This window comes from Paramormyrops kingsleyae, chromosome 14 (genome assembly GCF_048594095.1).
Source record: "Paramormyrops kingsleyae isolate MSU_618 chromosome 14, PKINGS_0.4, whole genome shotgun sequence".
Taxonomy (NCBI): Eukaryota; Metazoa; Chordata; class Actinopteri; order Osteoglossiformes; family Mormyridae; genus Paramormyrops; species Paramormyrops kingsleyae.
The window spans coordinates 1193068-1216893 of NC_132810.1; the positions used below are offsets into that span (position 1 = coordinate 1193068).

At 42.0% G+C, this 23826-nt stretch overlaps 1 protein-coding gene across 2 annotated transcripts in view; it reads right to left on the reverse strand.

Annotated features, from left to right (window-relative positions):
- smyd3 (SET and MYND domain containing 3) overlaps positions 1–23826 on the reverse strand; it is a 161013-nt gene that overhangs the window by 16367 nt on the left and 120820 nt on the right. Inside the window, exons 7-10 of one of the 2 annotated variants that reach the window (XM_072699032.1) lie at positions 16258–16360; positions 15171–15281; positions 5014–5101; positions 4059–4233 (exon numbers count right to left, since the gene is read on the reverse strand). In XM_072699032.1, coding sequence (XP_072555133.1) covers positions 4059–4233; positions 5014–5101; positions 15171–15281; positions 16258–16360 — 477 coding nt within the window. The remainder of the gene's footprint in view (positions 1–4058; positions 4234–5013; positions 5102–15170; positions 15282–16257; positions 16361–23826) is intronic. The other variant, XM_072699033.1, reaches the window with a different exon arrangement.

Genomic DNA, 23826 nt, shown 5'->3' on the forward strand with positions numbered 1-23826 from the left:
GTTACTGCATTCTGATAGGTTGAAGGAGTGTTGGTAAGTACTGACAAATACCCATAATGATGATGCTGGGGCTGAACTAAAGACGCAATGTCTAGCAGTACACTGTGCTTTAACGAAGGGCGTATATGGGGAAGCCCAGACGCTGGTTAGTGTGTAAATACCACTTGAAACCTCAGCACCTTGTTGTCCTACTTGTATGTTATTGCAAATTTATGTACTACATATTGCATGCATGTTATTCATAATAACTATTCTGTTATTTATTTGTTATTAATACCTTCATAACGCAGTACAAAGCATCCTCCATTCTTATACTGACCATTATAATGCACTATGAAAGTATTTATAGTGCATTACAGATGACAGCTTCATAGAGCATTCATAATGCATAATAAACATGGCTATGTAGTGTTACCAAACATTCTTTTAAAAAATTGTATTGATATAATTCAAATTAATTTGAGAAGTATGTGCACTAGAAAGAGAACAGCTGGAGTGTGATGGTAAGGGAAGCCTCTGGGTGAGAAAGGACCAGGCCGTGCTGCCGGCAGGTAATCAGGCAAGTGCCATCCTCATTCTTAACACCTGCTGCACCCCTTTGCCTGTACAGGGGCCTGGGCAAGGAAGATGGCAGAGCTCAGATGACAGGGCATAATTCCAGCTATGAACCAGCAAATCATGGCAAGAAATAGGAGCTATTAACTGTCAAGATTAATAGAAAGCATTTTATCTGAATTGGTGGGTTTAGGAGAGGGTGAGAGAGAGAGAGAGAAAGAGAGCAAGAGACACGAACGAAGAGGACTTTTCAAATTGTGTTCATTGGGCTCCCGTTTCTTGTCCGCAACATCAATTTTTTTTTCTGCGCGCCAATTCCGCCTAGTACACCTTCTGGCCGCTACTCCCGCCGCGCAGCAGTGTAGCGTGCGAACTCCCAGCATCCTAGTGCTTTGTACTTGCGTATACCATTAAAATGATGTTGAATAACGGCTTACGAACATTTCTGGTTACGGCTGTTCAGAACATATGTCATTCGTAAGTAGAGGAGCGTCTGCACTTAGCCAAGTGTGTAAAATTTTCCCTTCCGATCAATCCTGATTACCTAATGACTGTGAACACTAATAATCAAGTGTTTTTCTTTTATTTCTGTTTGTGACAGAATAATGTCACATTTTCTCTCTAAATTAATCTTCTTGGAGCCAAACAGAACTTCTTAACTGGTAGAAATCATCTCTAGGAACAGTACTTACCTAATAATTCTGCATCCAAAGCGCCCATGCCACCGTGTCTGTGTGTGTGTCTGTATATATATGTGTGTGTGTGTGTGTGTGTGTGTGAGTGTGTGTGTGAGTGAGTGAGTGTCTAAAAGCAGAGCATGCTGGGACATCCAAAAAGAATATGGATAAAAGTGTCTTCTTTAATAAATTAATATAGTTTAATAGCAAAAAATCCTAATTAAATTATAGTACTAAGTAACCTAAGTATTCCAAAGTACCTGTACTTGTGCAAATGGCAAATGAAGCATCTTTTAGTTTAATTTAATTTAACTTCATTTTTCATTTGACATAAACACTCAGTGGCCGGTTTTTTTCCCAGGAACCACTTCAAGGTTTGCCAAGCTGTGTATTCAGGGATGCCTGTCTGAACACCGCTGCTGAACACCGCTGCTGTACTTCTGCAGGGTAAGTCAGTCTCTCACACATGCTCCTCCCCTGCAGTAAAACACTCCAGGGGGGGCCCACCTCGTGGGGGCCACTACCTCCTACACCACACTCCAGCACTGAAGGACTGGTGCAGGCCCCCTCGTGGGCTCTACCCCCCGAAACGGTGCCCGCGGCCTCTCCGGTGCCCTTTCCCCGTGCCCTTAAATAAACCTCACCCCTCTGGGTGTTTTTTTCATGGACTTTCATACCTCCTCACTCAGCACACCAATAAAGTGGCCACCAAGTGTGTCGTTTTCAAAAAAAAATCCCAGAGGAAAGACGGTAAATCTTGTTACTTTTACGGGATGAGTTTAACAGCATACCGATTTTCACACTTGACCTTTTTATACTGCTGGATATTGATACAAAGTGAGGGGCCTTTCTCTATGGCAAAACTGCAGAGGACCTTGTAGACGCGAACTGATGATCATTTGATCACAAAACCAGGTTCACAACGGCTATAGCATTAGGCTCCCAAACCGCACCAGCACCGTACTGGGACCGAGAATACAGAGCTATATTGTCTGCGAAAGCGAAATGCCAATAAATTGCTCAGTGGGAAAAACCATGAATGTCAAAATGCAATTCAGCCCACCTTTGGGTGAATTGGAAGCACCGGATCTTCGCCTTTTTTATGGCGTATTGAGCTCTGTGTGAGCTGGAAGGCAGTAATCTCTTTGTATTTACCCTGAAGGAATGTACGGCATTATTCTCCATCCGGCGATAAAGGAGACCTCTCAAAACTACTTTCCAGAAGCAACTAATTTCTTTCCAAATGAAAAAGGACGGACGTTGTGCCAGGAACTGCTCTTTCACTTCCACATTTTCCATAATGATAAAAACACTCTGGACACTGTCAGATCAGAGGACATGACGGCTGGCTTCTCTGGCATCTCTTCTACAATAAGAGCCAGGCAATCTTCAGTTCCTCACGCTATACTGTAAATGAATTCTTCAAGAAATGACTGCATCTGTGGGAAAAACTGAAGGGTGGCTGTGAAGGACCAGAAAATAAACGAGCTCAATACGATACAAAACAACGTCTCTACGAAATATTATGCCTACTTATGTCTTTTTTCACACTCCAAGTTCTGTTAATCCCATGCAAGGTTTTAAAGTCTTTGAATTAATTCCACTATTTATTAAGAAGGAAGACAAGTGACACAACAAAAAATTTTAGAAAGCTGAGCAAGAATGGAGAGAAGAAATTCTAGTAATATTTTCTAGGGCACAACTGTGGTTCATTTGTGGAGATATTTAACTGGCAGAGACTAAAAAAAAATCAAAAACATACGTTCTTCTTTTGTTCTGGTGTCAGTTTACTTGGAAGAATAATGTTACATTAAAGCAGTAAATCAGAAGAAAAAAAATTCTGGCTCTCAAGCAACTTGGACTGTAATCTGAGAGAGAGAGAGAGAGACAATTGCAACATTTAATGTGAATGCGGCGTGCCAACGAGTTTGCAACATTAAGACGGCAATGCTTTGGCCAAGATTTGAAAAAAAATCACCCAAATGCACAAGCACACTAAGGTACTTGCAAACAAAACCGCCAATTCTGCAATACGGCCTGGAAGCCCCAGCTCTCACTTTGCACCTCGTTTGCAGTGGTTCACAAATCACCAGCAGGAGGTGGGATCAAGTCCTAATTAAAAGCAGAGCCCATAACAAGGAGCAACATGGGATACTCATTCTGGCCAGACACAGCTTCAACATGGAGAGGTTTTCCAAAAAGGTATTTGTTGCCCTGTTACGGCACCTTGATAACAGTAATAAAAAGACCTTTCATACAGACAAATTCAAAAACTCCAGAGCATGAATTTCAGAGTAAAAATGTTTCAAAATGATACTAAAGAAAATGAAAGCAGTTTGCGATATGACAACTACAAACATCCGTATACTGACATACAAAAAAATGGCAAATGATTAGATTACTCACCAGACTAACAATTTGTAAAAGGATATGTAATATGTTGATTCATATACTTTTTTATAACATTGTTTTACAAAGAAACCCAGTGCTGGATAAATGGTTCTAAAAATGTTTCAAAATGATACTAAAGAAAATGAAAGCAGTTTGCAATATGACAGCTACAAACATCCGTATACTGACATACAAAAAAATGGCAAATGATTAGATTACTCACCAGACTAACAATTTGTAAAAGGATGTAATATGTTGATTCATATACTTTTTTATAACATTGTTTTACAAAGAAACCCAGTGCTGGATAAATGGTTCTAAGATGAATGTACAGATTTTATTAAAATTCTCTAATTTGGCATGTTTCCAAAGTGATGACAGAGCATTGACCCTCTGAAGGTGGGAGAAGACATCTGTGGGCGGGTCTGCACTCACCTGTACGGCTGCAGGGTCCTAGTGCCGTACACTAAAGCCTTTTCCCACTGTCCCAAGTTGATGCAGGCGTCTTGAGCCAGTTCCAGTAGCTTGAGCGCATATATGTTACTGTCTGGGACAGCGTCACCGTTGCCGTCTACGAGGGCCTGGCAGTGCTCCAGCATGGGCTCCCACTCTGTTATTAGATGCAGTTAAAGATATTACTTGAAAAGAAGAGGTACGATCAGAAGAAAAAGTCCAAATGTTTTCATAAGACAGCACAGCTAGAGGGCATTAAACTCGAGCTGGAAGAAGTGATTTGTTTGTGTTGTCAATTCTTTTTGGTCTTGGAAAACAATTCAGGACTTGAAAAAGGCAGCACTCAAAGATGTTAGGGGTTTTCTGTGCCAGCTGACGGGTGGACACTTTGAATTGGGGCATCTTCTCCCTTCTTTCAGTGTGTTTTTACATTTGTCATTTGAGCCCCGCAGCACGAGTCTAGCGGACTAGGGCCAGGAACCTGCCACAGCGGTCCGGATTTCAGCAGTGGCACTGTGCGACTTGGCAAGGGCACCGTCTGAAAACATCTGCACATGCCAAGCTGTCGCCTTCCACTTTGAGAAGAATGCATTTGGAGCCCATTACATCCCTGTTGCCAAACTGTAGGTACATAGTTTGGGATATTTATACTGTGATGCTAAGTCAGTTAAGCACTTTTGGAAAATGGACTGATGGAGGGATGGATATTCTGAGATATTCAGTAGTGGGGATCCAGAGTAAACAGGTTAAGAGAATGAACTGTCCAAGGCTAATCGCTCATTCTACATGGAGCGGAACAGTCTCGGTCCTTTCAACTCTTGGTGAGCCTCTAACTGAATTTTTCCTTTTTGTATCTGTGAGCCAAGAATGAGACTTGCCAATAAGAAGATGGCCGACACTCTCGTACCATGTAGCTCAGTAAGTTTAAAAAGGATACGCTGCTGGTCTTGGAGCTCCTCTATGCGGGGGAGGGCATCTTGCTGGGTCCTCCAGACCTCCCTATCGCCGGCCAGCATGTCCACGTCCTGTTCAATATACATCGAGAAACAAGTAAACAACTAGCCCATAACCAAAAGAATCAATTAGTGAAAACTCCCTCCCAACCACAATTGGCTAATTACTAATCCTGTCATAACATTTGCAGTAAACATTTTTATTTTCGGTTACATATTGGCCGGCTACCACAGTAAACCAAATTGCAGCTCTTTTAATGAACACTGAAAACTCTTCGAGTCAACGAGGCATGAATGTCTCCGGCTATTTGAAAAACAGCTTAAATAAACCAATGGTAGCAAACAAATGCATAAAGTTTTGCTTAATACATAAAAATACATACAGTAAGTATACATAGTACGTTCACTCTAATGGAAATTACAGTATGATGTAATTACAGAGAAATTTACGGTGGTTATTTGATATTTTGACTTTACAACAGTGCGACAGCAATGCACATTCAGTAGTCAACTTAGAACTCTGATCTATTCTCAGGCTAACGACATGCCGTACGATATTTTCTATCGATGCCGGGCAATGGCCACATCCACACAGCCACACTTCCAGTTTCTGTAGCGATTGCAAGCAAATCTCATGCAGTGAGGTTTACATACAGATACAACATATCATAAAATGCTTTTTTGCATGTAACCAAATAAACTTGCATTAATTCATTTACTTTTCAGTTACTGAATTTAGTTACATACAATTGTTTGTTTCCTTATCCAATATTTACTTATTAATTATACCATATTCATGTTTAATTTAAAATATTTTCCACTTATGAGTTAATTGAAATGTAACCTCAGTGTAAGACGAGAAGCATTTGCATTGTGAAAACTGACACTTATTGTTACAGATAGACTATTGTATGTCATTGCAGTTTACAATACAAAGAGATTTCATACACAAGCCCCAACGTTTTATTGTAGTTATGGTGTGTAATAATAAGTCCTGGAAGTCTGTTAACACCTTTGGTATTTTAACCAGCATTTAAAATGTCAAAACATTTCTTTTGCAGATTTAAAGGCAAATCCTTTTGTTCTGAGTGATGCAGCCGAACTATCATACTACTGTAAATGTGCATTTCCACCCCTCAGAATCTTTTATACACCTTTGTGTCAACAGTCAAAGTAGGCCAAGTCAGAGCGGCAGAATCTTCTAGCCAGTCACTATAAACATGTAACAGGCTCTTGTTGAGAGTGTGTTTCATTTCTCCTAGGAGTTTTGCTGACAGGCACACTGGTCTACACTATAATATGTATTACAAACTGTGTGAGCTAGAAAAAGCAAATGTCCACATGTGGAACATCACTAGCAGAGTTTGAAAAGAAATAACTGCAAAATGGGCGTTAATTAGATCATTTACCCGTAGCAGGTGATTTTATGAACAAACCCACTGACATGGATCTTTTGATCTGTTATTGCCATGTCTGAACATAAAGAATATAGTTAATAAACCAACAAAAACCGGTTGCTTGACAATGCACTGCAGATAAGAATTCATGTGTAAAAAGCCATTTGTTTTGAGTGTCTTGCAAGATATCAATCTAGTAGATATGTATTGGTGTTTGAGGCTAGGAGGCATGTCTGTGCACTACCAGGTTGTGATCTAAGCTAGGAGTTTTCGACGGTGATTCTTAGGAGTTTTCGACTACGATTCTTAGGAGTTTTTCCACTGCGATTCTTAGAGTTTTCCACTGCGATTCTTGGGCATTTTGCGTGCAGCTTCATGTCGCCAGTGCAGGTGACGCTGTGCTAAAAGGTTAACGCCGTGTTCTGTGCAGCCTTTCAGAGATTATGACTTGAGTTACTGTGACAAATTCTAGGCCTTTCACTTGAACATAACTGAACTGAAAGGTGAAGACCTCAGAGGACAGAGACCTCGGTGCACATTTTCAGCTCAAGACAGCTAATGGCCTTTTCCTCAGGCTAATAGCAGCCACTTAACTCAGGGCTTTGCAGTTAAAAATTAATTCTTTTACAGTGTATGTTATTAATGTTCCACACTGACTTACAATATGCATCTCCTCAAGTTTTTCCCATGGCTTGAATTAAGGCAGCGTATTAAGCAAAGCCACATGTTGTCTGGTTCGTTTTAGCATAACAGAACAGCAAATTTCCAAAATTCACTCATTACATTTTTATTTTTGCTGATTTTGAGGTGAGACTGCCAGTGACTTAAAGTCAGACTTCCACATCATATGTTACAGAATTGGGAACCAAAACTCACTCATTCCTCATGTAATCTAACAAAGAACTTTTGCTACATTTCCAAAACTCACTAAATCCACAGAAGCTTTCTCAAAAACGCATTCTGTGGATCGAGTGAGTCTCGGAAATTTGCTCTTCAATTATTTACAAGAGACTCATACAATGACATATGGGTGCTACTTTCCTGTAAACTGTCAGCCAGTAACAAATTTCAAGTGCAAAAGCAGAAGGTATCTGTGAAAGACAAGTCGCTTAATATTTGTTTTGCCCTGTTCTCACGGTGAAAAGCTGCTGTGTTGCTTGCTGTGTTTCTGTCGGAGAGACATGATATGAGTTTGGGTCCCTGAGAGACTGGAGTTGAACAGATTCCTGTCAGAATGTGAATGCACAGGAGGACGGAACTATGCTGAGACATCAAGAGCTCAGTGACGTCAAACACACGGTGGCTCTCATACCTCACAACTCCGGGAAAAGATGATATCACCAGCATTCTTTTCCAAAAACAATTCCCAAGACATTCAGCAGAAAGCGCAGTGCTAGGTGCAGCGTGCCCACAGCTATAATAATACAATGCATTCATTTGAATTTTTATTACTTCACTTGAAGACAACCATTATTAACAGGATTCATCAGGCAAGAAAATTAAGTTTCCACTTTCAAGTTCTAAAGCCCATTTTAAAACTATTTCCCAGTTTAAGTGTGGAAAGTAGCAGTTTCTATAAGATGTAATTGATAAATGTCAGTCCGGAAGCAGATAAAACAGCCAAGTAAAATGGATGTGACATTTATCAGATAATTATTAGGAACTAAAAAAAATAATTTTTACATGTGGGGGAGTAAATAGAGTGAACTGACTCTGGGATTTGAACTGTGACCTTCTGATTTACAAGCACAGTGCCCTAACCCCCCCCCGGGGCACAATCCACCTCCCCAGACACCCAGAAAAGGGAATTTACCTCATCAAATGTCCCACCAGTGTGATTATAAAACTGACGTATATTTGGACATTCATGTACACATCCTGCATGTACACATCCTGCATGTACACATCATGCATGTACACATCCTGCATGTACACATCCTGCATGTACACATCATGCATGTACACATCCTGCATGTACACATCCTGCATGTACACATCATGCATGTACACATCCTGCATGTACACATCCTGCATGTACACATCATGCATGTACACATCCTGCATGTACAATCCCAGCCGTAGATAAGATACGTGTTTACAGGGCATGTCTGTTTGTTTTTTTTTCAATGAACTGACAAGCTTCTGACGAACACAGGCGAACGGACGATTAAATGCATCTCTGGCTTCTATACAGAGAACAAGGCATTATTTAATGCTACATTTAGAACCAAACTGCCAAATCAAAAAGCAGTATCAGACCTATTAAGAACAATAATTTAGGTAAATGTGATGTTTTTCAGAGCAATCGATGATGCATGCCATCGAGGCCAGCTTTAATCGACCTAACCCTGCTTGAGATGTCTTCTTTATAAGACCATGGCACGCACTTAAAGATGTCTATTTCTGTGTGGTGCTATGGAAAGATTATCTTCTCTCCTCCCTCTGCGCATGTCTGACATTTTAATTACTTGGCCTTACGTCAAATCCCATTTCATTTTCTTAGCAGCTCTCTACGGCCACTAAATGGCCCCGGAGTATGAAATTATACCTCCATTTGTGCTTCATGCAAGACAAAATGAGCGGCGTGCTATTCACTGCTGTCGCCAATGACGACGTAATTTCCTTTTGAACAAAATATGAAAAAGAGCAATTATGTCTGCTAATCTATTTTTAACTGGCTTATTTTGTTAACCTGTAGAATAACTGGTTCATAACTAATAAAAATACCATTTTCTCCCTGCTATTACCTACATGGTAACAGAATATATGCAATGAAAGTTCATAAGTAAGTACTATGAAATATCACTCATAAGTAGATATTCACAATAGTTACTATGCTTGTTTTTTTTAAAAGCTGACAGGAAACACACTCTGCTGGTGACTTTAGTATGGATAATGCAAAATCATTCACAAAAGATTTAACGGGAAATTTGGAAATGCTGCATTGGGTTATCGAAACAATAATGCCCTTGTTAGCCCTTCTTCAGATCATTCCGGTAAAATAGATCAGCTCACAGCCATACACCTGTTTCCAATAGCTTAATGTTCTAATGGTTTAATGAAAATAACGTCAGGGTCATTTTTAAATGGTGCATGTATACCATTAGATTTCAAAGTACCGGTACAGGCAGGACCATATGGGCTGGAACTGCTTGGCGTTTGTGATCCAAAGCGATCCTCTGTGTCCCACAATGTCAGATTTGCTCCCCGCTGCTTGGGGGTGTTTTCAAGGGCAACATCGCTCCAAATCACGGCAGGATGTCAACGGGTGGGAAGCGTGAGACACAGAGTCACCCCTCCTGCACAGACACCCTTGCCACCCGACTTCTATCCCATTCCTACGGTGAATCCGCGGGGTAGGATCTGTCTGCGGCTCCATCTGTTTTTAACACAAACAGGGACAATTTGCTATACGTTTCCTGCGGAGAAATCCCAAACCCTTGATTACATCATCCCCAAGGGGCCCTGCTGGCAGAACAACGCAGTCTCCTTCCGCACCCGTGGTCAACCGTGACCGCTGAGGGGGGAAGGTGCCACGGATCGCCAATTTGGCCCGGTCGCCAGAGGAGGCCACGGACCGTGCGAGAAGGTGAGCGTTCGCTGAGCCGCGGCTGCGCCTTTCTCGGCCGAGCCCACGTGCGAACACCGCGAAGCCGGGCCGCTGCGTATGGACGAAAGAGAGGCCGGCATTATCTTCCCAGCACAGGAATTATAGCCTAAAGCTCAGACCTAAGGCCCAGCTAACAGGCTGAGTTACCAGCACTGGAAGTAGTAGTGCTCCATCTCTGGCTGTTGGTGGTAATACAGTGTCAGAATATTGTAGTACAGAGTGTTCAAAGCGACCATCAAAGAAACACATAGTATTACGTTAATTATGCTATGTTGGCTATCGGTATTTTAGGCCGCGGATCATGTCGCTGGTCTAGTGAGAGTGGTCATAGCCACCCTACATTTTTATGCTTGTCATCTTATTTTAGCTGTTGACAGCTACCGAAGATACAAAAAAAGTTTAGCGAAGTCTATAAAACCGAGATATCGCCTGTATTTACCACTGCTCTAAGCATGTCCTTCTACAGGAGAACTTGCCCAAACAACAAATTCATAAATAAACATATTGAAATCAACTACATGTGATTGCGGCTATCGATCCTCCTCGCTGTGGTGTTATTTCAAGATGTTAGATAACGGGTGAATTGTTAATAAGTCTGCTGTGTGATTTATGGGGTATTTGGGGAAGGGTATTTCCCTGTAGTGGGACACAAAGCTGTCAATCACCACCACCCCGTACCACTTCCATTCTTATCAAACCACATGTTGATTATTCTGACAGAATAACCCCCCCCCCCCCTATCTCCGACCTGCCCGGTGAGTCAGCTATAACCCCCGAGGCAGTACGGCAAGCAGGTTTCTGAGGAATGTTAGCTTCATTTTTCAGCGTCGGATGAGTAGCCTATGAGTGAACGGTTTGCCTGAATCAAATCATCATTCAGACACATTGCATCCATGTGTGAAGACATGCGATCCACATCCATCCAAAAGCTAGCAAATGCACAGGCACATCCAGCACTGCCATAAATCCTGCTTTCCTGAAGAAACATACAGTACATGGGATATATCTCTGCGATACTGCTCGGAAACAAAAAAGATCCCCCTTAGGGATCAATAAAGTTTACTACTTACTAGAAGCGGCTACAAGGCCGCTGATATGAGATGCTGCTGATATCTCTGCTTTGTTGTGGAAATTCCCATTAGATGTTTTAAAATGCATTACATGAAGAATGACTGGATGGAAGCCCGTCAGGTACATAAGGAGGAGTGCTGCCCACTTGTTATAAGCGTCCTAGCTAACGATTTAGTAAACGCTGCTTTTCAGCATTCTCCATAAGACGCTCGATTAGCCAGACCCTAAGGGAGTAGACTTGGGGAGGGACGGCAGCTCAACAAATATTGCAGGAGTACCATAAAGGTTTAGAGGGGCCGCAGGTTTGGGGCAGATTGGTCCCTACAATGTTGAAACCAAACCTACACCCTTGTGTGACCCTGCTGATTGCTCCACCAGATCCTCCTCACCATCCAAAAAAAACCCTGTAAAAAGCCACCACTCAGAACAGGTGTAGTCACGAGGGACCTGATCTCTGGTACTTGTCATCAGCTCTGTGATTGTTTCTGAGATGCAAGTCTTCACACATCCAGGACTGCAATTATCCCTTTGTCATCGCCTGTCTCAGGACTAGCTGCGATGGGGCCGTGCACAGCAAAGCGCATTGTTTCTGCGGCGCACTTAAACCGCAACCATGCCCGCACAATTACATGATGCGAGGGCTCATGCGGCGGAATGCACAGCTCCCTGATGGACGGGTGACATAAGCTAGTTGGCCAGCAGACAGGGAAACACATGACATCACTGGTGTTGAAGACGTGATAAAAGCACGTTCAACACTGCTGGGGACTTTGGAGTCATTGGTAATACACAGGAAATGCAAGTGGAAAGAAAATACTTTTTTTTAGCAATTCCATACAAAAAAAAACATAAAATGCATCATTAATAAAATTCAGTAAAAAAAATAGTAATAATAGTACGTATACATACATACGCATTTTTGTTTGTTTTTATATGTTCTTATTGGGAAAATGTTTCAGTTTTTACATTTCAATTATTTTGTTAGCAATTTTAATTACTGTAATGAGAAAACCATTCCAAACTAACACAATAAAAATATTAATTATAAATAACATATACATAGATACTAGAAATTTATATATGAATGCAGGCAGACAAAATGATACAGAGCCTGATTTGAAGTGCACTTTACAAAAACATAAATGCTATGTTTTAATTAAAATCTGTTCAGTTACAATGTTTCTCAGCTGGAGAGGAGAGAAAATATCCCAGAAAATGTGATTCATGTAAATCGGGAATGCTCATTTCCATTAATAATGAACCAGTTCCTCTTGCTTTCTTTCGGAATCTTAGATAACATCATGGGAAATAACGTAAAATAAAAAGATGAAGACATCCTAATTAAAATACCTGTACTGAGTCTGAATATCAAAATTTAATACTGGATTTATTTGCTTAATTACCATAAAATGAACAGCAGCACATTCCGAGACTTTAAATATCTCAATTGCCACCACAGTCCACTTAACTAGTAAAGGTCCATTTTAGTTTAATGGATCTAATGTATAGTTCTCCCGAGTTCTGGACTTAAGACCTCTCTGCTCTCCGTTCACACTAGAAGAATTAAGATCTACTTATATCACTAGTGCACAACCTAGGTGTGCAAAGTACTTCTTGCACAATTTGAATTCGAGAGGTTTGTGATTCCCCAAATGTGAAAATTTGCAAATAATACTTGTGCCCCCCTAACCTCAACCCATAAGTCTGCTAGCCTAAATGATAACTTACAAAGTCTATTACCAATTTCTAAACAAACAGTACTGCACTGTACACATTGCATGTCAAACTGCTTTGTGTTATTTCCTGTCTAGATCATTTTATATAATATATAAGCCGTCTAAGTTATGCCCCTGTACGTACACAGTTACTGCTGTACGCACTGGGAGCACTACGTTGTGGATCCATTATTAAAAATGATAAATTAATGACACTGAAAAGTTTAAAAGTTACTCTGAGAAATGTGAGATTCCACAGCCACAAAGACCCTGAAATGAAAGACCTTTACTGTTCTTCTTCCACTTGCCCAATAAAATCTTGGATCTTCATCCCGAAGAGGCGACACGGTTCTGTAACTTACTCACCATCATCAAGGTATCAGTAAGGTGCCACAAATTTACAGCAACCATCTTACTTTAAATCCTTCCAAACGCAGCAATCCCCAACCTCCAGCTAAATCCCTACTTCACACAATACGATCTCCTACCCTTGATGGCCTTGCAACTTCTCAGCCTACCGGACTCAACCACAGACAGGGAAGATCAACTCCAGCTTGAAGCTACTCAACCACTGTTATACGGGCATAATTCAGGCCTCTTCATATGCCTTCACTTATTGCATGTTACCAATCATGGGACCAGAAAACGCTGACAAACGACCTTTGTCATCCTAAATGCTCAATTTTTATCCTACATATTCCAGTATGGAACCCTTTTGAATATATCACACAAAAAAATCTATATGACTTTGGCATTTTGAATGAATGAATTAATGTTACATTTATATGGCACTTTTCAAGACACCCAAAGCGCTTTACAGAACCAATGGGGAGCCACTTCAACCCCCACCACTGTGTAGCCCCCACCTGGATGATTCTGTGCCAGTATGTTCACCATACAGCAGCTAAGGTGGTGAAGGGGCAGGAGAGAATTAAGGGACATTAGGAGGCCAGATTTAAAAGGGCTACAGTGGGCAGATTTATCCAGGACATTGGGGTACCACCCCCACTCTTTCAAAGGATGCCCAGGGATCTTTTATGATCTCAGAGAATCAGATACTTTGTTAACTGACAGTCAGTTACTTTGTTAACATTCTGTTACTTTGAGTCCAGGCCTTAAGGTTAAGTAAGACTGCGCCAAGATGAAAGGAAAGAACCACTTCTGTCACTGAACGTCACTGAACTTCACTCGCAGAAAGAGCAGAGAAACCAGCTGAAAAATGTTAAAGAATGTTTCTCTTAATCGTTCTAAGCTCAGCATTGTTCATTGGAAAAGTAAAACACACTCTGCAGGAGACAGACACAGCACCACGTAACAATATCAGACATTCTATGCTAACAGTGGTGGGATTCACAAAAACAAACATCTTTCAACATTTTTAAACAAGTTCTATGAAGAAAACAGCTCACCATCTGAACAAAAGCGAGTTCATCACTAAACAATGACAAAACAATAAAAGCATTTTATTGTGGTTCTAACTTGAACTGCTATCACTGTTTCAATGTCATCTCTGCTTAATACAGTCTTACAACATCTTTGAATGATGAAAGCATCAAGAAAAATTTAAGAAATCGGTAAACACTGCACTGTTATGCAGCCTTCTGTTTTTCCAAAGGAACACTAAATTAAACAAATTTAGAGATGTTACTCTTATTTATTTAGCAGAAGACTTTGCCCAAAATGACATACAAGCACGACTTAGACATCAGGCACAGAGAGCCTCCCTGGAGCACTTGGGGTTAAGGGCTTTGCTCAAAGGCCCAACACTGAAATCACTCTAGCAGTCGTGGGATTTGACCCTCTGACCATCCGATTACAGTCCTAACCCACAGAGCTACACACTTGCACCTACTGCAACCACTTTCCCGGTATGGCAACGCAATCCGGTAAAAAAACAAAAACAAAAAAACAATGCAGGCAAGCAGAGAACGTCGCACATTTTTGTCTGGGAATGTCAGAAGGGTCGCGCTTCATAGCACACCTCCTCTCAGGCGGGAAGGCCGAGGGGGAACAGGATCACCGAAGATGGCACATGGGGGGCAGGGGGGTGGGGGGGCACTGGTGAAATGTGCAGGAGATAATGCGAAATAACCAATAGGCTGCTGCGGGGGACGTGCATGGCGCTGATGGAGGGATGATGGAGAAAGAAAATGCCAGGGGAGGTGAGTGAAGAGGTTATGTATATATAAAGATAAGAATAAAGAAAAGACATTGCAAAAGGTGGAGATAAAGAATAAAAGGTGGGGTGAGGTGAAATCGAGATGTTAACGGCAGAGATACGGCTCAGCAGAGTGACGGCCCGTGAGATAAAGCGGGACCGGAGGGTCCTGCCGATCCGACGCGCTCACCTTGTCCGCTGAGGCGCAGCAGGGACACTGACACCGGAAGTGGTACTGATCCCGGAGCTGCCGCTGCCTGTCCTCGCTGGGCATCCGCGTGTCTATGTAGCTGATGGTGAGCTGGGTAAGGACAGGTGCCAGACGGGGCACACGGATCAGTGCGAGGCGGCTCACATGACATGGACGCCTCTGCCCCCACGTGTCGACCTCAAACACGGCTGGCTGTGGCTAGAGGCGGGAGCCCAGGGCCCTGCAGTTACCCGCCTCGGGGTTGGCGGCTTTGCCTGGGGCCCCACAGCAGGCCAGCCCGAGTCTCCCGTACTTTCAAACACTCCATTTTAGATTTTATAGACCGTCCACATGTCAGCATTTCAGCTCAAGGCCTCTGGAAAGGCAGCATGAACAGCTACAGGAGCAGCAGATATAGGAAAAGAGGCAGGACGAGGCCTGCTGCAAAACGCTGGAGGACACGAATGAGCTACAAAGTCAGACTCACGAGAAAAGTCATTTATGTCTTTTATATTGCATTTAATTTATCACACATTTGTCGCGTTTATTGTGACAGTTTTTTGTGACTGCTGTGGAAAAATAATGTATACAGTAACTACCTATCTGCCATTTCAGGTGGCAAAACTTGGATTTACTGTATGTAAGTGTTATTTCCTGTTTCTGTTCCTGTTCCTGCTGATATACCATCTCTGTGTTAAAAAGATGGATTAACATTGGCGACCATGAATATGATCTCACATTACATCCTGCAATCTGTATGCAATAAGTACAAGGAAAAAAAATTCTGTTTCTCGCCGTCCTTTGCAGGTTTAACCTTTCATCTGCATTAACTAAGTTAATAGAACTTCATTCACTTGATCTAGCTCATTTTCTATCTCTGTTGTCCTAAAAGCTGTCTCAGCTAGAAATAAGTTATGGAACATGTTGAAATAGCTCATTAAAAGTGAACCTTAAAAGAACCGCAGTACCTGGACTGAGACGGTTAACTATATCTATTCAACCTGACAAATAAGATTTGTTTTTGTAATGAGCACTGGGTTTGCTGGGAGCCATATGGGCGCATTAATGGACACAATGGGTCGGTTACCTCCTCAAGGGCTGGGATGTCCTGGATGGCTTGCAGACAGAGTTTGGTTCCTTGAAAGATCATCACACAGTTGGGCCTGCAGTCATGGTTCAGCAGGGACATGCTGAGAGGGAAGGAGATACAGATGTGATGCTGAGAGGGAAGGAGATACAGATGTGATGCTGAGAGGGAAGGAGATACAGATCTGATGAGGATAAGAATGATGTGAGTCAGCAGAGCTTTGTAATTATTGGTACAGGTGTGTGGGTGTTGCAGTGACGCCTTACAGATTGACAATACTGTTGATATCACTTTGGATGCTTTATCTACTCGAGTATAATTTCCACTGATAGAAAATTTTGACACACGCACACACACACACACACACACACACAAATGTATTACCAATAACAGATACTCTATTTTGTATTCATACATTACTGAAGTGAAGTTATTTGATTCAAAATGTCTGAGAGGAAAGACTAATTAAAATGAGATCCCATATTTGTGAGTAAATATGCATATCAATAAAATACTGGGCCCTTTGCAAAGGCAGGTTTCTCCATGTAGAACTTACAGCCATTTGATTTAATTGTAAGATGATCATGCATATGCAGAACGCATTCATCATAGTAATGGTTATGAATTGGGATTCTGCGTTTTGGCCTCCAGCATTCGTCTTCTGCAATAATTGTTATTCTTCTGCATAAACTGTCATGTCGTGTTTGGCAAAGAATCCAATACAATTAACCTGAACAGTTACTATGAATTTCACATAGACTAAGGCAAAAAACCATGGTGTTTATTTCCACAACAACGTAATCAAAATTCAAACCTTTCTCTTTGGCTGCGAGGTTACTGCCCTTACAAGTAAAAGCTTCCTTATAATACAAAATATATTCTCTGACTGATGTTACACTACTTTTTTTACTCTGTCTGAGAGACTCGCTTCAGGCAAGATGGCAAACGGAACCGCATGACATGGAGATGAGTGGAAGAAAGAGGGATTTCATATGGCCACGGGAGCCGAGCCAGATTTAACAAAACGACGGGGAAGAACGAAAACAGCACTGCTGTGTCAGTATCAGCACAAGGGAAAGACAGGAAAAGGGGCAAAGGCACTCAGGAGGGAAGACAGAACCTAATCTTACAAGGCTGCTAATACGATGCAGGTGCAGTGAATACATTAAACCATATTTTTTAAATCAGTGGATCTGTTAATGGTTGCAAAAGACCAGCTATTTTTTAGTTATTGTTGGAAAGCTTTAAATATCCTAAACATAAGATAAGCAATAATACACAAAGTGAAACACACATCACAGCCAACAACAACAAACCGAAGGAGCCAGGAAATCATTCTGCTATTATGTGAAGTGTAATAATACTTAAAATGTATCTAATTAAATTTATCTGAATTTTGCAACGATGCGAATGGGCCCTAACATCCCTGCAGCTTTTGTGGGCTGCACGCAGCCTGCTGTGCTTTTGTTTGCAGCCGTGTTTTGAGTGACTTCCAGAACGCATTCCTCTCATAAAGGCCATTCGGCACAGCGGCCGGCCTCTCCGTGAACGCCAGCACTCCAGCGGATGCACAAGGACAACAGCTTGGCACCACATTCTTTTTTCTTAAAAACTTGAATAAACCCAAAACATAAATTACTGATTATGTTCAAGCAAAAGGCAAAAGGCAAGATGTATCAATTTCTCTCTCCATGACAATGATAAACTGTGGTAAAATTAAATAAATACATACAAAAATACACCCACCGGCCACTTTATTAGATAAACATGCTTCACCAAACAGCAAAGCATATGACTGCAGCTGGATATATAAAGCATGCAGACGGGGTCGACATGTTCAGTTACCATGCAGCTGAGCATTAGAATAGCTAAGGGACTCGATCTCAGTGATTTTAAATGTGATATGAAGTTGGCGCCAACTGTCAGAAACAGCCGGCATGCTGGGATTTTCATCTACTGCCATGCAATGAACAAGAAACATCCAGTCAGTGGCAGTTCTGCCGAATGTCACCGTGTTAATGAGAGACGTCAGAGGACAATGGGTGGACCGAATGCTAACAGGTAAGCAACAAGTGCAAGAATCGACTCAGTACAATGATGTAGACAAAAATGTATCTCTGGTCCCACAAATCGTAAAAACCTATCGGGTACTACAGTACACAGACATACGTAAAGGTGAGGCCGTGAACATTTTGCTGATATAACAATAAATAATAATAATAATAAAGCTTAATTTATAAAGCACTTTTGATTAGAGCAAAACTCAAAATGCTAGCATAAAAATATAATAATATAATAGGTAGGCTAAATGCTGAAAAAATAACATAGAAAGCACACATAAAACATACCAGATGTGTCAGAAAAATGGCAGCCACATGGCATGGTGACTGAGATGACAGGCAAAGGACAGGCTGATCCTGAGTCTTCTGTAATAGAGGATTCATCTGCAGGGTTCTACCACCCTCTTTCAGAAAGTATTTTAAGACCTTGCTGGGATAATCACATAAAAAATGTTGCTTGTCATGTCATACTACAACAGCCATGCTGGGGTGGGGTTGCTCTCATCCTCAGGACATTATCATATCATTCTCATTTTAATGGTATTAAACCATTGGATTGGCAATTAATAAAACACAAATTAGTCAGTAAGACATAGCTTAGTCACTATAACTTGAATTTAAACTACCAAAAGCACAGACAGATACATTATTTTCCCAGCTTTCTGTGCACTTTTCAGTAATTAAACAGGAAAACTTGTTGACTTAACTCTGATCTTATTTTAATGCTTCGGAAGTAATTCTCCAGGCTTTGGCAACAAATAATTCCTGTTTGTCACGGTCTACTTGACATTCAGCATTACAGATGAACTGTTCCCCCGTCAGACTGACCAACGGCAGCCCACCCCTAACGCCGGTTAAATAAAGGCCTTCCTTCTCATGGGAAAACCAGCATGGATCCAATGATCGTTCATAAAGGTCTGAAAACAACGTCTATAGAAGTACCTCACTGTCTCATTTCTGAGACGAAAAACAATTTGCCCAATAATTACAGCTACAATCAAAATAGCAATTGCACTTTGCGGCATCGATCTCTCTTTCGAAATGTTTGCTGAACGTAATCCAGTGGCTCAGGGGCACAGATCACGCTGTTTGTCGTCATCGGTCACGGCTCAGTGACAATCAGGAGATGACGCCAGTGCAATGGCCCACACAATGAGTTCCATTTTCATGAAATTAGTATTGGTAGATATGGTTCACTCAGGTATAAGTATACATTCTGAGATGTTTTTACATTTTTTTTGTATCTTTTGATCATAATATACTTTAAAGTGAACATGTTTTGTCAATTATCTTGATTTCTGCGATTTAAAAAAAATAAAACCAAGAAACGACAACTTGAATCATATATCTCTTAAAACACTTCCAAGGATATATAAATGGATTTTTTTTATGGTTGGTCATGCAATGGGGAGCAAAACACCACAAAAATGTACAAAAATGCAAATTAAAATTATGGTACAAATTCTAGATACTTTTCATACATGCCTTCTGTTGCTGATTGTGCAAAACATCCAAAACCAACATGTCAGTACATGTGCTGAATTAAAAAGTGATATTTAAATGGGACAAAAGGAAGAAGAAAAAAAAAAAAATTATAAAGGAAAATAAGACAAACATGGTACAGACTTGCTGGGAAAAATCCCCTGTCTTTTACCGTCTGCTGCAAACCAGTAGCGGCACCAGCTGTTGCTAGGCAACCCAAAATATCAATAGGCAAGCAGACTACTCTGTGTCGTCCCATCTTTTATTAATGCCTGTAAATAGCTGTGGCAAACCAAACTTCTCAACAAGACAGGGCCATTGTATATTACAGTGCTTGACGGGCCAGACCTCAAAGCAGGAGTTCACCTGACTTTAATTACTGTCTTCATCTCCTGTCTTGCATCTAAACCTGCATGTATGCAGCAACAGGCAATACATTCACTTATATCTAAGTATATATATCCAAATTATATTCTTATGTATATTGTATGTATGTATGTATATTATTATTATTCTTGAATCTACCGTTCTGTTGTTTTTTGTTTTTATTTTCATTTTGTAGCATCAGGAGGAGTAAACAAACTAAGAATTTCATTGTGCAGACACTGCACGTATGACAGTAAATTGCTTGAATTGTGATACATTCACTGCTCAGATCTTTCCTTTACAGTTCAATTAACACAGCACAAATAAAACTGAAACGCTCTCAGATTGCATGCGAACTTCTGGAGATTTCTGGCGTTTCAGCGTGCTGGGGGAGAGCAGGATAATGGACCCGCTAGGTTCACAAGGGCTTAGCGAAGCCACCGGCGACATGCTCCCTTAGACTGCAAACCAACACATCCGGGCTCCGTCCTCTGCCCAGCACCGGGGGGGGGACACAGACGCTGACAGATCAAATCCCTCGTATTCACCAGAAGCAAACCACAGGGATTAGGGAGGATACTGCGATGCGAGAAAACAAGCAGGGCTGCGAGGTTAATGAGGGCGATGGAAACGCGGACGGCCTTCCGGAACCCAGGCCTTAAAGACCGACACTGTGACCGGGAGCAGCGCGGGAGGGAAGGATTCGCAACGCTTCCTGAGCTGTGGTGAGACATTTGAAAAGTAAAGCATTTTGGTTTCCTCTCTGCAAATTAAAAACATCAGTCCCAGAAGAAGTAAGACTGACCCTGTACTACCAGAGAACATTTAAGGATACGTAATACTTTGAATACTCAAAATGGATATATTAACGATCACAACAAAGCTGGGGAAGGTACAGAGCGGTATACAGCAGCAGGGGCAGGTACAGAGCGGTATACAGCAGCAGGGGCAGGTACAGAGCGGTATACAGCAGCAGGGGCAGGTACAGAGCGGTATACAGCAGCAGGGGCAGGTACAGAGCGGTATACAGCAGCAGGGGCAGGTACAGAGCGGTATACAGCAGCAGGGGCAGGTACAGAGCGGTATACAGCAGCAGGGGCAGGTACAGAGCGGTATACAGCAGCAGGGGCAGGTACAGAGCGGTATACAGCAGCAGGGGCAGGTACAGAGCGGTATACAGCAGCAGGGGTCCAGAACTTTGCAGGGACCATGGTATCAGAAAAGGATTCATTACTGATTCGCAGCACTTTGCTTTCGATCTTCTTTACTGGATTTAAACATTCTCTCCTGGCTTATCAGCACAGAAGCTACATGCAAGACTGACCCACTGTGCATTTTCAGTGACCCAATCACGGCCATGGAGATAAGCACAGAGGTGCGGCAGAGGCCGGGCTGGATGTCAGACCATCCACAAGAACAAACGTACAAAGGGATAGATACACGCTTACCTAGGTAATTTAGTCATCAGCAAACCCTGCATGCAAACTGAGTATTTGGACTGACAGAGGGTAACCCACAGCTTAATGAAGGCAGACCTGCTGCTCGGATTTGAAAACGCATCTGTGAAACAAAAACAGACGACCACGCGAACAAAGCACCAAACAAAACCTTGACGTTCGTAATTTAACTGTTAACCGTTCATGCTGCCCTAGCGTCCCGATTCTCTTCTAAAACCGATACATTTTGAAAAAGTGCTTTTATATCATCATTTATCCATGAGCAGAGCTGACGTCAATCCCAAAGCGCTGGGCTGTAGCTCTTGCAGCTAATGACTGCGCTGCCGACGGTCTGGCCAGATTAACCTTGGGACGTTCCCCTATGAGGGATGGCAGGCATTAATGCAGCGGCACAGACGTCTAGAACTTTCTCTGTCGCTGCCTATAAAACATAATAATACTCACAAGGGGACAACGATGGGAAAGAGTCATACAGAGTTCAGCCACAGGGGCGGGGTGGGGTGGGTGGGGGGGGGTAACGGTCCCCTCCCTGTCTGCACCTCCTCCCTTCAGAGACGCTGAACCAGCCGGTCTGCACCTCCTCCCTTCAGAGACCCTGGGCCAGTCGGTCTGCACCTCCTCCCTTCAGAGACCCTGGGCCAGCCGGTCTGCACCTCCTCCCTTCAGAGACCCTGGGCCAGCCGGCTCCATTGCTCTCAGTTTATGCCCTAGTTTTTCATTATTAAGGTTTATTAAGACTTCCGTCAAGCAGAGAAAGAGGCTGCAAAGGAGGATCTATTAGACAGTGTCTGGGATTCAGGTAAAGGGCTATCGAGAGGTTAGGAGCCTTAACTGGGATGGAACTTTTTAAGAGAGTAATTATGAGAGTAATTATGAGAGTAATTATGAACTCTACTTGCTTTCCTTTGTGTACCAAATCAAGACTGGTCCCTGGAACAGAACTCAGGCAGAAGTTGAAGTAAAATAAGTAGAGCCAACAAAAAAACATTACTGTAGTTTTGGGATTAATTTCATATAAGTTTTTATCATAGCATTTCCTGTAGTTTTGGGATTAATTTCATACAGGTTCATAGAGGTACATTTCCAGCACCCATTCTGGGTTGGAATGATGCATTTATATACTTTCTGCTTTACAATCAGGTGACTGGCACAGGTGCTGAAACGGACGCACTCTCTGTTACACCCAAAACGCTGTACTCATCATATCAGCTTGATTCTTTTCAAATTATACATACAAGCAATGTGTGAAAAGTCAGTTTGGTTGTAGCAGACGTTTATATGATATCATCCATGCATAGTTGAAGAGGAGATTCACATTATTTTCAAGTGCAACTTTTTCGACTGAAAGACTGAATACGCAGAGCCTTAGCGGGTAGCAGTGGGGATTTGCATGTCCAGTGCTGGGTGGTTTGATTCCTGCACCAATTGCAGTGAGTGTGTGTGTCCCTGTGTGTGGACTACAGGTCCCTCTGTCTGGGTCGACCATCCACGCTGTGACCCTACAATGCATATGCATTTATGGAAAATGGATAGATGGACATTGAAAAACTACAGCATCTTGCTCGTGAATCATTCTTCATGTCACCCTCATTTTTTTTCTATGACAACACCAGTTAAGGTCACACACACTCTCTCCACTCAAGACTAAAGACATTTATCATATTTGTGCACGACACGAGAAAACCTTCCTTCAGAACGCAGTAAATAATGCCAGCGTATCTTTATCACAGACTGATAGGTTATAAAGGGATGTAGAATAATACATATTACATATTTGACATTACAACTGTGCAAAATGTTGGCCAGAGATACTGTATAAGATGGTCCAGACTGTCCCCCAACTCAATACATCAATACAACTACTGGGGATGGATGCTAACCCTGTCAGAGGGCAGACAAAGCAGCCCCGACCATCGCAGTGACACTCCAATGAAACCAGCCCACAGGTGTGTTTAGCTGCTCTACAAGCAGACAGATTTCTGACAGATTTGGCCCTTTTACTATTGTATTTACAACCCACAGCTTTGGGTTTTATGGAGTAGAACGCAGCATAGGGACATAGGGAGAGGCTATTTGACTCTGGCCGGAGGGGCTTTTCTTAGTTAATTAAACAAACTTCATTAAGCAGAAACTGCACTTGCACTAAACAGTAGTTGTTGTATCGTTAAATGAGGTTTAAAGCTCAGGGAATCAGAAAGAGATTC